Source organism: Anthonomus grandis, chromosome 4 (assembly GCF_022605725.1).
Source record: "Anthonomus grandis grandis chromosome 4, icAntGran1.3, whole genome shotgun sequence".
In the NCBI taxonomy this organism is placed as follows: Eukaryota; Metazoa; Arthropoda; class Insecta; order Coleoptera; family Curculionidae; genus Anthonomus; species Anthonomus grandis.
The window spans coordinates 32,676,408-32,692,611 of record NC_065549.1 but is presented as its reverse complement, the minus strand read 5'-3'; the positions used below and the strand labels follow the sequence as shown (position 1 = coordinate 32,692,611).

The window sequence follows — 16,204 nt, the reverse complement described above, 5'->3', positions numbered from 1 at the left end:
TTTTGTATTTTTTCACCTACAGGGGGGGTTCAAATTAACCCAAACTTTTTTTTTCAAATGGAAAGCCACTTTTTTAAACTCTCATTGAAAAGAGCCCTTTTTCCTGATTAAATTGCCCTATTTACTTTTGAATATACTGAATATACTAGTTCCATCCGTTTCTGATCCCAGTCCATTCGGTCTGGTATATTGACCGAGTATGAACTTGGGTTTAGTGTTTTTCTTAACATTAGGTCTGATAACATACCAAGTGTGCTGTAATTGAACACCTTTTCAACCAGTTCAGTTAATTCGATCCAGGCTTTGTTTTCCGAAATGCCATTTATGATATGGTGCAGCCTAGATGTAGTTCTTATGGTTTCCCCCTGCAGATATACGTGCAAAGGCATCAGTCCAAGTAGTACTTCTATGGCGGCTGTCGGGGTGGTTATGATCGCCCCCGTAATGAGCAAGCAGGCAGGCAGTTATTGTGTTGTTTGCTCCACCAAACCACAGAGCCGTAGGATATCGTAGGTCTAATAACCTGTGTGTATAACCACTGCATCTGTTTTGGGTTCATTCCCCAGGTTTTGCCGCACAGTTTCATAAAAACAATTTAAGCGTCCTATCTGAGGTTGGACAAATTGGATAGTTTCACCGCATATTCCGAGTTCGTGCATATTCTTTTCTCTAGTGAATGGTACTATTATTATTTTATGTAGATTAATGGATATTTCCTTCCTCTCGCACGATTTTAGTATGATGTTCGCACTTCTTGTAGTGCTGTTGATATTGCAGATCATCTGAAGAATACACGTTAGCCCTGCAAGGTGGTCGTTATTCTTCTATCACTTGGATTGGCTTTGATCCAGTTACATATAAGAGGGCTGACTTCTCTTGCTGCTGTCAATTCATAGAGTGAGCGTGGCACTGCATTGAAGGCACCTTCTATGTCTAAGAGGGCCGCCACTGCCACCTACTAACTTACTGATACTCGTTACAAGATTGTTAAGAGCCAAGTCTGTTGATTTACCTGTCTGATAGGCACATTGTGAACATTAAGCGTGTTTCTCCAGTGCCACATCTCTTACAAGACAATTGAATGTGAAGTACCTCAGGGATCTGTTTTAGGCCCTATTTTATTTCTGCAGTTTATCAGTAACATTACTAACCTGAATATTAAGGGGAAAATTTGTCTCTTTGCTGTCGATACCAGTTTTACTTGGAGCAATTCGGATAACACAACACTCCATAGAATCTTTTCTATTGACTTGTTGGTTATAAAGTCTTGGTTCGATTCTTATCTCTTGTGCCTTAACAGTTCTAAAACTGAGGATTTTTAGTATCAAAGATCATTTCAATTTTTTATATTAAATAATACCACCATTGACGTTTTTGATTCAGTAAAATTCTTGGGGAGTCTTGTCAATAAGTTATTAAAATGGAACTTGCATTATGATGCTTTAATAAAAAAAATAGGCTCTACCTGTTTGACGCTAAAATTAGTTTCTAAGGAGCTTAATTTGTCCACTGCTAGAATAGTATATTATGCCGTTTTTAAGTCGCACCTCCGTTATGTCCTTCCATTCTGCGGTACCTGTTGCGTTTCTCAATTTAAGCGTAATTTAAAGCTCAAAAAAAGAGGTGTTCGTTACACACTTGAGAAAACAGTAGAACAGAAATACTTCTTTAAAATATTCAAAATTTTAAGACTTTCTTCTTTATTTACATTTTAATCTGTTTTTTTTAATAAATAAGCGCGTTACAGCTACTTCAGAATGGCAACTTCACAGTTACCCACTTAGAAATGCAGAACTTGATCTTTATCTTCCAACCCCTCGCCTTGTAACCTTTGTAAAATTTTTTGACCATAAAGCATTATTATTAGTGAAGAAACTCCATCTCCCATGTAATCTAAAGTTTGGTTCTCTAAAAGTCTGCCGAGGGGAACGTAGAAGAATGGATGTCATTTAAACTTAAGTTTGCGTTTCCAATCAAGATGTCAGCGATCGGATAAAGGACATATATATAAGATCAATATTATAGACCAAAGGTGCAACAACGGTAACGAGGTCTTTATAGGATCCTTAGACACGAAGGGGTCGGTACCAAAACTGTAAACATCCTGAGATGGGACATAGAAACTTTTGGTCATCAACGTCATCAACGATATTCTTTACAGGATACAAAAGCATTCACTTTAACCGACTCACTCTCTATAATAAGGAATAGAAACCACCAAGAAGCAAAGCTGCGTTAAATCTAACCAGATTTGACATTCGGTGAATTCGTAGCCCATCATTCTAGAGGCCAAAAAAGTTGGTATGGCATGACCTGTAAAGGGCAGCAAGACTTGCATACTGCTCCAGCTGATTATGCTCTGGCATATTGTGTAAATAAAAATAAATGATAGATGAAGAGATTGTTGAATGATTTTCTACCCGGCTACCAAAGACGCGTTTCATCAGAAGCCAGTTTATAAGAATGCTTGGACGCTCTGTGTTCTCGAAAGAAAGAGTTGCTTGCCGAGGACCTATGAAGCCTGGCAACTTCTAAGCTGGTATAACTTCGATCAGAGATGATTCGCAGCATGTTGCAAATGGTCTTCATGTTTGAAGGCGTGCAAGTTCTGGTTTGCTGTAATATTCTCAAGAAAAGCGTGGATTTTTATTTCTACTAGAAATTTTGTTGCAAGAGGGGAGTGTAACGATCTTATTTGGTATCAATGAAACAAATATGGTATCAAGGAATGTTTCTAGTATGTTGAGTATCCTATTATCCCCTACGGTATGAATCCAAAAAACGTTAATTTTTTTTGGTTGATTTTTACTATATTTTTATTTTTCACTGTTCCCGACTACCCTTTTAAGATGCTTTTTGAGTGAAGATAAGGATACAAACATTTAACTATCACTAATTTTTATGTCAAGCTAATAGGGAGTATGATTGGAGAACTTTTACCTAATTTGAATATGGAATTTTTCCAACTGGTTTGGTAGTGTTGATGGGAAATGTGTAAATCATCCCCCCCACCATATAGTCGACTAATAGTCTCGTACTAATGGACATTGCGAATAGCATAATTATTTAAGAAAAAAGAGAGCCTATAATTAATTATATATCTATGAATTTAAACATAGATGATGATGTTACAAAATCCGATCGAGACAATTTACTAAGTTTATAAAATGTCATAACAGGCACGCTTCACAATCATCTAAAGAGTTTCGTGATTTATTCAAAACCTAGTTTTGTAATGAAGAGGTCGTAAGGTGGCAAGGAGATCTTATTTAAAGTATTTTGATTTTTTCTTCTATATATGAATATCCATCTAGTTTTCTATCTAATTTATCTTTAAAATAATGTCAACCGAAAACTTGTTGTTTATTATTCACGCTCGAACAATAAAAAGAAAAGCTGTTTTGTGAATGCGACTGTTAGCTTTTGGATTTTCTCGCGCCCACACAGGACTATTTATCGAATTGTTTACCGCATTTATATTATATTGGACAACATCGGTCAATCGAGTTTCAGAAATCTTCCTTTTATACCGCCTAATCCATTCTGATGAAAAACAAATCTGTTCGCATAATCCTCATCTTTTAAGCTTTACTTGTCCTATATACTGTTCCCGATAATATAAACGTTATTTTCAAACTATGTGTTTTTGTATAATATGGTAAGGTTTTTAGGTCTTCCTTAATGCAGTATAAAATATTTTGCTCCTCTTTAACTAGAAATTCACTTCCAAATAAAAATACGTATGTTTGATATTTTGATGTCAAACATCTAATTTATTATTCACGTCTGGCAGCTCGCCCATTACCATCAGAAAAATCATACAAAAAAATTATCTCAGTATATTTATTATTCGAAAAGTGGGTTAGGAATTTTATTTATAAATTAAATTGTATTTAAATAAAAAATTTAAATACCAACATTAATAAACCATTTATAATAGAAATATGTGTGAAATATTATAGAAATATGAATTATGAATATTATAGAAAAATGTATGTTTTTTTCTTATGATTATCTTAGTGACCAAACGCCATTTTGACATTTCCACTCATGTTGCTTAGTATATAAATAAATATACCGTATTAATAATCATAGTTTATTGTTTATTTTAGACAATAAAAAGTATCATAACAAATATTAGATAAGGTTATAAGTGCAGTTACAAAATTAGATAGTAGAACAAAATATTATGCCGAAGTTAGAATAGAGATAGAATAGAGAACAGATACTAAAAAATATTTTTTCTAAGAACTCCTGAACATACAAGACTATAATATAATATAATTTAGTTATGTGTGTTTTAATTATAATTTATTAAATATAAAAAAAATCTTAATATACAAGGAGTTTGCGAAAAAAAAATCAAAAATTGTTTTTGATTTACTCATTTGGCGAGGTCTTCTGATCAAAATTATTCATCATAAAATTCAGATGAAACAGAAATCAAAAAATTTCACAAAATGAGCCAACCGATATGCCAATATCCTTAGCAACTCATCTCATAGTGATTGAACAATTTTTCTACAAAAGTTTCTTCACAGTTTCTACGCTTTAATCTATTGTCCAGACCATGTTACTTCATTGGCATCTTCTCGGCCATCCTTGAAAAGCTAGTTTGAATTAAAAACCTTTTTTTTTACTTACAGTACACTTACTATAAGGCACTGTCAATATTTCAAGTGTTCTTGAGCACTTAATTCCATTTTTAACACAAAATTTGATACAAATTCTTTAATTGATAAAATCGCCGACTACACTAAATATATTGTAAGTAAATATGTTGTAGTTTGTATCTATTAAAAAGTAAACTAAATATGTTATATATTTGAAACCGTGAATATTTCGGGTATTCCAAAAAGGTAACGCCAAACTTAAGGGGGTTGTTTGCGGCATTATAGTGAACAATATTTGCATAGAAACCCCTAGTAAAAAATAAGCCGTTATGGCTCTAATCTCATTTTTCCTTAAAAGTCTTTTATCTAAATAATATATGATAAATATCAGTAATGCAGAATATAAAAAAAAGACAAAATTTATAAAAAAAAATTTGTCTCTCGATACTTGCTTATCAATATGGCATTTCTAATGTAATATTACATATGTAATGTTATGGGCCATTTTAGTTGAAATACCAACTTAGTTGCTTCACATTCGATTTATATACAACAAAATTTTGAATTGGGTCTGAAAATGGTTGATTTTACATTTGAGAAGAATACGCTGATATGCATTTTATTTAGGGCAAAAGAAGATGCAATACGAGGCAATACTGGCCAAGGAATATTCAAATTCAAAAATAGTTTATTCAATAATTACTGAACATATAACTAAGTAAAAAAAATATATTAAATGAATAAACAGTTAGAGCACATTACAGTCTTGCGACATTGCTGAACTATGGAAACGAAGACATCTACTAAGGCAACTAGTGCGCCAGCGCGTAGCGTTTCTTCGTCCGTCAGTCTTGCTCTAATAATTAGTGCTATGTAAATCTTATCTTAAGTAATTCTATTAATTAACCTATACTAATCAATTTTAAAAATATAAAATTATAAAATCGACAAGAACTAAGCTACAACAAGTATAAATAAAATAACTACAAGAAGAACATATCTAAATAATTAAAATAGTACTTATTAAAGAGCAACGTAAAATCTTCAATGAACATAAAACGACTAAGGAAATATGACATGAATACATAACGCGACTAAAATATTTGGTATGGATACAGGCAAAAGAGGTTCTTATGCAAAGCTCAATTTCAACTTTCTACAATCAAAGTTCAAAATAAAGCTTTTACGGCTTTTTAAAATTTTTTTTACATCAGGTAGAAAGCAGATTAAATATTTTAGGTGCCATATAAGAAATGCACTTCTGAGAGACCCTATCAGATTTTTTTGGTATTTCAGCTACTATCTGTTTTATTTGTCTAGTTTTGTAAATCTCCTTGTTAAGCAATATTATTTTTCGAGGGTACTTTGAAACATAGCATAAGAGTCTGGTCGCATAAAGTTGCTTTACCTTAAGAACACTAAACTCTTGAAATAATAAATCCGTTGGGTACATGCGGTTTTTATATAAAATGGTTTATACACCATTTCTTTGCTTTTTCCACGCTACTTAATGCAGTTTCATAACTTCTTTCCCATACTATTATGCCATATTGAAAAATAGACTCAAATAAGCCATAGTATATAGTCTTATACCAAAATATTTTATGTTCTGGAACATTTCAACGTTATTAACGCATTTGCATGGTAGTGTTTTTGTACAATCATGTTCGCGTACTATTATTAAGTTTCCCAACTAAGGTTTTGATCGAGAATCTATGTGGAATGGTAGCACTTTTGTCTTTTCCCACTTAAGACTTAAGACATTTAGGTCTAGCCAACTTTTATCCAATTTTAAGGTCTTTTGGCATTTAATCTTTATTTCTTCCTAAGTGTTACCATTTATGAGACACACACTATCGTCTGCAAAAGAGACAATTTCACACTCTTTCCTGATTGTCCAGAAAAATCATCAGTATCAAGTACAGAATGAACAGCACCGGACCTAAAACAGTTCTTTGGGGGACTCCATAGTCCACAATTCTTTGTGAGCTTTCAGTAGTACCAATAGTAACTGTTTGGATACGACCTTTAGCAGCTGTAATACTACAGCTGTAAGATAACTCTTTAACAGCTGTAATACTACTCCTCGAAAACCGTACACTTCCATTTTAAAGAATAATAATTTCAGATGGACGGTATCAAATGCTTTTCGCAGATCAAGAAAAATGCCTGTAGATGGTCTTGGTGCGTTTAAATTAGAGTAAATTGTTGTTGTAACATGCGTGAGTGCCTCTTCAGTTCCTAGGTTTCGCCGAAATCCGAATTGATTTTCAAGTAAAATTTTGTTTTTAATTATAAAGTCTACCATTGTTGATCTAAGAAGTTTTTCGAAAATTTTTGAAAATGCTGAAATTAAGGAAATTGGGCGAGAGTTTGTGCAACTACTTTTATCTCCACTTTTAAAAATTCGTACATTACAAAACAACAATACAAACTTTAAAATAAGTTAAGCATATACCGGTTGTAAAACAGAGGTTAAAAAATGTAATAACGGACTCAGAATATAGTTAGTAATATATTTTTTATTAATAAAGGGGTTATGTTGTCAAATCCTGGGGCTTTATTACTATTTAAGCTAAGTATATTGCTTTTTAATTCAGTTTTATCTATGGGTTTTAGAAAAGGAGAATTTTGTATTCTATATTTTGCATTAAAATTTTGTAAGTATGTTTTTTGTTCTGGAATTTTTATTTTTTCGGCCAAAGATTTTCCCACATTGACAAAAAATTCATTAAGATATTCAGATTTGTCTTAATTATTTATTAGACTATTCCCACTGCTATTTTTTATTTCTCCTATATTGGTCACCAAACAATGTGGGTGCTTCACGAGCAGCAATTGCGCCCTTGCCACCTTTAAAAAGTCTAGGCACTGGGTCCATAAGATTACCAGCCAGGAGTAGATTTTTGTGCATGGTTTTTGCAGCGTATCGCAATTCAACCGGATTTTGATTCACCTATTTAATTCACTGATGACGATGAGGCCTGTTTCACTATGGTTACTTTAGGGATACTGAAAATCCTCACGCAGCATGGGCAAGAGCTCATCAACAGCAATTTATTAATATATGGGCCAGTATTGTTGTCTCTTTATTGTTTCTCTCGGATAACTGGTAACATCTACTTACATTTACTACAAGACATACTTTCTCAGCTATTGGACATTTGGTCTACGAAAATGTGGTTCCAACATTACGGTGACTGGCACATTTTGCTCGAATTGCCCAGGATCACCGAAACCAACAATTTCCTAAACGATGGATCGGAAGAGAAAAAGCCATTAGGTGGTCAACGCAAAGTCCGGACTTTCTTCTTTGGGGTTATATAAAGTCATTGGTATATGAAACTCCTGTAAACACCCAAGAAGAAATACTAGGAATAACTACTTACTTACGAGTGATGGCAGCGTGTCATCACATACAGCAAGAGCCGCCTCTTTTTCGATGGGTAAGCGACTCCATGAGGCGAGGAAGAATCGAGTTACGTAATCGGGTTGAAGATCGTCATTTTGAAACGTTAATATAACTTTTATCACGTTATATTAATAATAAAGTAGTAAAATATTGACGTTTTTTAGATTGAAAAGGTAACAACTTTAAGGGAAAAGTGACTCTGAAGCCAAAACGGCTCATTTTTTGACTAGGGGTTTCTATGCAAATATTGTTCACTAAAATGTTCCAAATAACTGTAAGGATAATAACGTTACAAAAACTCAGTTACTTCTTCTACAACAAAAACAATACTTTTATTACAAGTTTCGTAAACCGGCTAAATATCAATACTCTGCTATCGAACAGTAAAACCAAAACTAAAACTAATTCCCGTCCCGTGTTTGCATTCCTCAGCAAAAAAACCTTATCCGTTCGAGTCGTTCTTTTCGTATCAACACATTAATATTTCGTATCAACACATTAATGTTTTCTTTGAATGGTATAAGAATAAAATAAACAAACCGAACGGATTCGTAAAATTAATATAACACTAAGCCTACTGTTCTTTAATATTTCTTACATTCGGCCATCCTGTTAGATTATTCGTCCTCGAATACTCAAAAGAAAATATACAAATTTAACACCATTACGGCAACAACAAAAATACTAACAACTATTAATACAAATAGTATTCTATAACACCATTAATTATCTACCATGATATAAAAGTTTATATAGAAAATCTTAAGTTAGTTTCTATATTATTGCAACAATAAATTACTTGATTTTCCACATATGTATATAGTTTCAATACTAAGTTGGATGACAAACAAATAAATCATTACTTAAGATATTTCTGCTTAAACTAATACCAACAATAAGTCATGTCAACTTCAGATAAACTCGTGCCAACGGCTCATTAGATATTGCCAACTGCACCAAAGCCAACACCAACTAAATTTCAACCAATGCCAGCTGCATTTCAACTAATGTAAATTGCATTTCAACTAATGCCAACTGCAATTTAACTAATGCCAACTGCATTTTAACCATTGCCAACTGCAATTTAACTAATGCCAATTGCATTTTAACCATTGCCAACTGCAATTTAATTAATGCCAAATTTTAACCATTGCCAACTGCAATTTAACTAATGCCAACTGCATTTTAACCATTGCCAACTGCAACAAGCCCAATGCCAACTGCATTTTGGCCAATGCTGACTGCATTATGGTCAATGCTAACTGAATTTTGACCTATACTAACTACTCCCGTAACAAAACTCATGGTTTTATTTTATCGACTTGATAACGGTCATTAAATAGTACTTTGTCAACACGAAAGGGACCCTTGAACTTTACTAGTAACTTTCTACTACTGTTCGTTGCTGGGTGATCGGTTCTAAGAACCATAACCACGTCGCCTACTCTGTACTCTTTTGCTTTGGACCTCTTTTTATCAAACCTCTCTTTCTGAGCCAACTGCTCCTTTGCGATGCGTTCATCTATTTTGGTTCTTAATACACGAAAATCAGTACGACTCAAAGCTTCCTTCACAAAATTCAGAATTTTCGACTCCGCCACTATTCAGCCCTTATAACCTGCGAGAGCTTCTATTGGGGAAACTTTTGTTGTTTTGTTTGATGTACAATTTATTATACTCTGGATTTGTTTTACGTACTTATCCCACGATTCTTCTGAATCTCCACCAGCTGTGGTTGCCAGACAGTTTAAAACTGTTCTATTCACTCTTTCGCACTGCCCATTGGCCCTTGGCGTGGCGACTGCATTTAGGACGTGCTTAACCCCATAACTCTTACAAAATGTTCTGAAGGTCTTAGACGTAAACGTTGATCCTCTATCAGATATTAGTCTAGAAGGCGCGCCAAATAAAAAAAATAAATCCATCAATGTTTTCGTAACTTAACGAACTTGGCGAACTTTTTGACCGTTTCCAAATATACAAATTTTGTAAAAGCATCTACTATAACCAAAATATATTGCTTCTTTTTACTACTACACACAAAAGGACCCAGGTGGTCTATGTGAAGTGTATGAAACGGAACAGGTGACTTTTCAATAGAATGAAGCATGCCCTGTTTTTTTCTGAAGGATGCTTGTAATATAAACAATTCAAGCATGCTTTTATGTATTTTGAAACAAATTTTCGCATGCTTGGAAACCAATAGATATTTGCTATTCGCTCTAAAGTTTTTTCAAGCCCTAAGTGCCCTGCATTATCATGGCACAATCTGCAAATCTGCCACCTAGTGGTTTTCGGAACCACCCAGGCCGTTTTGCCGCACCCAAGCTTGTTATAAACTTTGCCATTTTTAAGAACATATTCTTTGTTATATTGATTAGCATTAGAACACTTCCTTTTTCCTGACAAAACCTGGCTAATTTTAAAAATCTCTTCGTCCTATAGTTGAGCTACGGTGATCCAGTCTCCCTCGGTTAAATTTACGGAAGCAACTTCCACTGTAGGCACTGCATTCCGAGTCAAAATATTCCTCCGCAAAAAAACCTTATCCGTTCGAGTCGTTCTTTTCGTATCAACGCATTAATATTCATTGCCTGCCGTAAACGTTTTCTTTGAATGGTATAAGAATAAGATAAACAAACCGAACAGATTCATAAAATTAATATAACACTGAGCCTACTGTTCTTTAATATTTCTTACACAACCCCCTTAAGTTTGGCACCACTTTTTGGAATATCCATATATACGGGATTTGTGTATAGACACAACATAATTTAAATCGAATGTACGTTGCCCACGAAATTTAAAAACCCACCCAACTTTTTGAAGACATCGCATTTGTAACAAATATTTTTTTAGATATTGAAGACAATAATCTTTACTTATAGAACAATGAATGATATGTTAAATACGAATATACATCAAATCTTATGACATACCGTATCATACCGATCATACGTAGTGTAGTATGTAAATTTTAATCAGAGTACCCTGTATTAATGTATGCCATGAGAGTAATTTAGGTTTTATATACAGTATGTTTTCAAAAATATTATTTGCTCCTTTATTCCATATTATTTCTTTACTTTTAAGTACACGCCTCTGTATTATTTATAAATATACCGAGATATCATAGGAATGCCAATGCAGAGTAAGGAACTTCATGTTTGTTTATTTAGACAATGTGCATAAATATAGCAACATTCTTGTTTCGCATTTATTTTATCAGTTAAATATCGATTTACCTGCTGTAAAGTTGTTATTTTTAAATCTCAGAATGAAGTTAAAATGGGTCGCTCAAAAACCGTCTCTGGTGATGTAAGAAAAATTATTGTGGAACATTACGAAAATGGTGTGGCAGAGTGACATTGCAAGAAGCTTACTGCTTCACAGGTCAATCGTATCCAGAGTTTGCAAAAAATTTTGCCTTACTGGAACAGCTGCACCGGCGCCCCTTCCTGGTAGACCCAGAAAAACAAATTTGAGGATGGATAGGCAGCTGCTACGAAATTCCAAAGAAAACCCTTTTTTGTCTTTTTCCCAAATTTTGGCAAAATTAAAAGAGGGTGGAGGAGTAAACCTCAGTTCCAGTACCGTAAGGAGAAGATTACTTGATGCCAACTTACCTGCTCGTCGCCCCGCCAAAAAACCGTTACTCTCAAAGAAGAACGTCAAGGCTCGTTTTCACTTTGCCCAATCTCATGTCCAGCTGATTGGAAGAAAGTCGTATTTAGTGATGAATTTAAATATAATTTATTTAGGACTAATGGAGTGATGTACGTCAGACGCCCCAGTGAACAAAGATTAAACAAAAAGTTTATTTGCCCCACAGTTAAACATGGAGGGGGAAATATTTTTGTATGGGGATGTTTCTCGGCTCGTGGCATGGGATCCATAGTAAGAATAGTGGGCAAAATGGATCGTTTCATGTACAAAGACATTCTGCAAACACATTTAGTGCCATATATGGATGAAGTCATGCCAGTAACAGCCATATTTCAGCATAGCAACGATCCAAAACATGCTTCTCAATTTGTTAAGAGGTGGCTATCCGATGAACAAATAAATGTAATGGTCTGGCCATCTCAATCGCCAGACCTAAACCCTATAGAGAATTTATGGCATTACAGTGACACCAAAATCAGGCACCTAACATGCTCTAATACAAATATTCTCTTTAAAATAGTGGAAAAGGCTTGGAAAGAAGTGAACAATGACTATATTATGAAATTAATTGATAGACTCAATAGGCTAAGACGATGTGCAGATGTTATAAAGATGATGATTTTAATTTAGTTAGGTTATATATTTTTTAGAATCAAAACTATTTTTTGTTGCTATATTTTTGAATAATAAATTTGCATAAAACAATTTGGTGTTTTATTTACTATGATACAAAAAATATGATAATATGAAAATATAAACAGGCTCTAACTATTCTTGTAAATAATATATAAACCTTACTTATAAAATAGATACTAAAAGATATATAAGAGGAAAGTTCAATGTTGCTATCTTTTTGCACAATACTGTACATATAATAAGACATATTTTGAAGTCTCTAAAATAATTCAATTTTTTTTTAGATACTTGGTGTAATAGAAAGAAATAAGTTGTACTTGCATTGTTTGAATCCAAAACCATTTAGTTAATGTTCAATATCTATTGTGAAGAAATAACCACTTCACCCTGCGCAATATTACATGAAATATTGTTACTTTAAAAATTAAATTTTTCTCCAAGTTCAGATGTTTTGCTTATTCACAAAAACTTTAACCAAAAACTTGTAAACATTACAACAGTCTGATAAAAAAGTAAATATTCAGCCAGAAGCTCGAGCATCCAAGCAGCACACGATGAAAATGATTATCATTTGGTCAGTTTAAAAACTGACCTAAAGAACCAGTTAAATTTTAAACAGATGAAAACTTTAATCCTTGTCCAGATTGATGCATTTGTAAGATTCAACTGATAAGAATGATGTGTAATAAAAAAGCTTTAAATATACTGAACACTTTATCTTACAGTTTAATTTCCTGCATTTTTGTTCTCACATTTAATACGACCTAATCTTGGATAATCCTATAACCTAACTTTATACAATTTCTTCGATCGAATTCTTTATTTACTTAAGCAATGGATGAGGACTGTAACATAATTTGAGCCAGGTCTCCTTTATAGAGCATTACTCTTATTATAATAAATATTAAATATTTCATAAGTTTTCTTTGGCGTTATTATTCCATAGTTTAAATGTTATAATAACTTTACCAACAAAACTGTAAAATAAGAATAATTTTCACATGTACAATTTTGTTAATATTTCACTAAAATCCCAAAGCGATTTGATCATCCTTTAAATAAATGCACTTTCAGTTTAGTAGGAAAATATATTCTTGGCATAAATCCCACATAAACATACTTTTACAGCATTTCAAGCAAAATTAAAATTGAGAGAAATACTTTCCACTTAAAATATGCGCCTCTTCAACCATTTTTTCGTTGTTAAATGGACGTGTCGTACAACCTACAAATGCTGAAAAATAAAAACAGTGTCATAGGGATACTAATTTAACCGCTGATTAAGCAAGAAAATCACGTCCGGTTGAATCAAAAACAAAAAATACATCGCTCGAAAAAAATAAGCAAAATATCAGATTTACTACGTCTTAAACCTAATTTTAGAAAGTCGAAACGTCACCGTTTTAACTCTGATGTTCAATTCCCGGGATCCGAGCCAGACAACGTTTCAGTTCAGTTTTAACATCTCTCGACGCCGAATTTCTTAGTTTTGCCTAAAGTCGCCCTTTTGTCGCCCCTTTTTTTTAACCGCCCATCGAAAATGGTTTACGATTCCGATTTTTATACTACCAGGAGGCCCTACCGCTCTTCGCCCGCCTACTCCTCGTATACAACTTCGGTAAGATTTTTTACAAAGTTCTTATATATTTTGCTTTGTTTCCGGCATGAACACGACTTAAGTGACAATCTACTGAGTGACGTATTATTGCTTCTAACCTAATAATATTATAAATTATTAAATTTAATATATTAAGGTTCTAAGATATAAGACCCTTTTGAGCCCTATAAGACTAAAAATTTCGCAAAACTTTGGGCCTTCATGTATTTAAAACTTAAAAATGTCCCTCTTTAAAAATAAATAGAGTTTAATATAATTATTACACTTATAATTACGTATAATATAAGACTTAAAATAAAGACATATTAGTGTTTGCTAAACATATATTTGACAAATTATAAGTGATATTTAGAAAAAAATATACAAAAAGGTATATACTCTTAAGTTTTTATAGAAATTGGGGCTTCCTTGAAGTTAAAGCTGTGATAGACCATTCGCTACCTAAATATTTGAATACTATATCAATACTGAACCATTTATATTGGTACATTCCCTAATCAATACCTGAAAATGTTGGCTTCGAGAATATATTCAAAATTAAAGTAGTGAACATGTGATAGTATAGTACTTAAATCTAATTTGTTACTTAACTAAATTATTTCAAAAGAAGTATTTGACAATATCTGCTAGACAGTTGTATACTGCTAATATTTTCCATCAAATTATTAAAAACTTCGTTTAAATAACTTGAACTTAGCAACTCACATTGTCAATAAATTTACATGTGAATGTATGTTAGTCCTAATGTATATCTGGTAAATATTGTCAACATTCATTGCTTGGTCAAAGATCATATTTGACAGTAGAATTTCTGTATTTCACCTTTGTTTTTTTGTGAATTACTTTATACCCTAGCTTATGCTATTTAATTTCTAATTCTTTATTTAACTTTAAACAAGCTACAATTTGTGTAACTACATATTCCTTATACAGAAAAAAAGTATATGGGTAATACAAAGAATGCCTCGTAACATTTTTCTTTGATCTGTCAGTAAAACAATCTATATTATTAATCTCTCTGTAGATGGTCAGGATGTCTCAATGATCAGGGCATTGGCATATTTTATTCCAATGATCTCTCCAGCTTAAGTTTACATCTACTATTATCAAACCTAATTACCAAATTATTTATACTAATCAATCAACGACCATATTTAGAATAAGTTTACTTCTAAATTACAAGTAATGCAAGACACTATACCTTATTTTAGAAATTGACATCAGAACCGTCATTACAATTTCAATTGATTTTTGGGAAAATCTAAAAGACAAAGTTCAATAACTGAGAAATCAAGAATTTATGTATAAATGTGAGCAAACGAAATGATCAATTAATACCAGGGTTAAGAATATATGGTACATGTATATATGTAGGAAATATAGTAAGTGCTAAATTTTAGTGCCCATTCCATAGAATTAAAAATGTCAAATTATTAAAGCCAATTAGTAATAACACAAAGCTAGGTGGATATAAAATTTTAGCTCTATATAAGTGTAAAATACTCTGTTTGTCAATGAGACCTCTATAGGTATTTAAGGATATTGATAGTATAGTTTTCTAGTTTAGTTTCAATTTTCTCCTCAAGATAGTAAACAAAAATTATAAAGCGTATTGGTGCTAAATTTATTTTTATTTAATAAAAAAACTACCTAGGACAAGAAAAAATAAATATAGATTTACGAACTCTAGTATTCTTTTTTGTAGTCTAGGTATAATTTTTGTTAAAATGTACTTACTAGCTATAAATATTATTCATTATTATTATAATTTTATTCATTATTATAAAATAGTAAGCCACAGTATCAAATAACTATGCACGAAATTTCCAAAATTACTTAAACCGGCGTTCTATTTAGTGAAAGTCGTTAAATTTCGGAGTCAAGTAAATTATTTTTTCGTGTTGCCAAAATCTAAAAATACGCACTCTACCCCGGTTCTCCATCTCAAGATTTTTTAGTAGAAAACAATCCTATTTATACGAAAATGTTTTGCTATCGGCTTACATTTTCTATTTCCATTGCTTACTATATAATAGTTTTGTGGAAAGCATGCCTAAGTATATTCGCGTGGGATTTTTACTTTTTTAAGGAAATTGTGTATTGTTATATTTATAGAATTCAGAGAATTGGAACGGATACAGAACGTTTCATTAATATTGCTATAAAAAAAATAGTGCTGTGTTGCTTAGGTAAAGATAAGAAGTTAATTTTTTAACTTTAACTTTATATTCTTAACACAGGTTCTTATTATATGTATAT

At 32.5% G+C, this 16,204-nt stretch overlaps 1 protein-coding gene across 7 annotated transcripts in view; it reads left to right on the top strand.

Moving 5' to 3' along the window:
* Positions 1–13,549: 13,549 nt before the first annotated feature.
* The window catches only part of LOC126735053 (uncharacterized protein CG45076-like), a 374,536-nt gene continuing 371,881 nt past the window's right edge, over positions 13,550–16,204 (top strand). For 2 of the 7 annotated variants that reach the window (XM_050438941.1, XM_050438935.1), the window contains exon 1: positions 13,554–13,945. In XM_050438941.1, coding sequence (XP_050294898.1) covers positions 13,868–13,945 — 78 coding nt within the window. In that variant the 5' untranslated portion in view covers positions 13,554–13,867. Of the gene's footprint in view, positions 13,946–16,204 lie in introns of all 7 variants that reach the window. The other 5 variants (XM_050438947.1, XM_050438938.1, XM_050438937.1 and 2 more) reach the window with 5 other exon arrangements.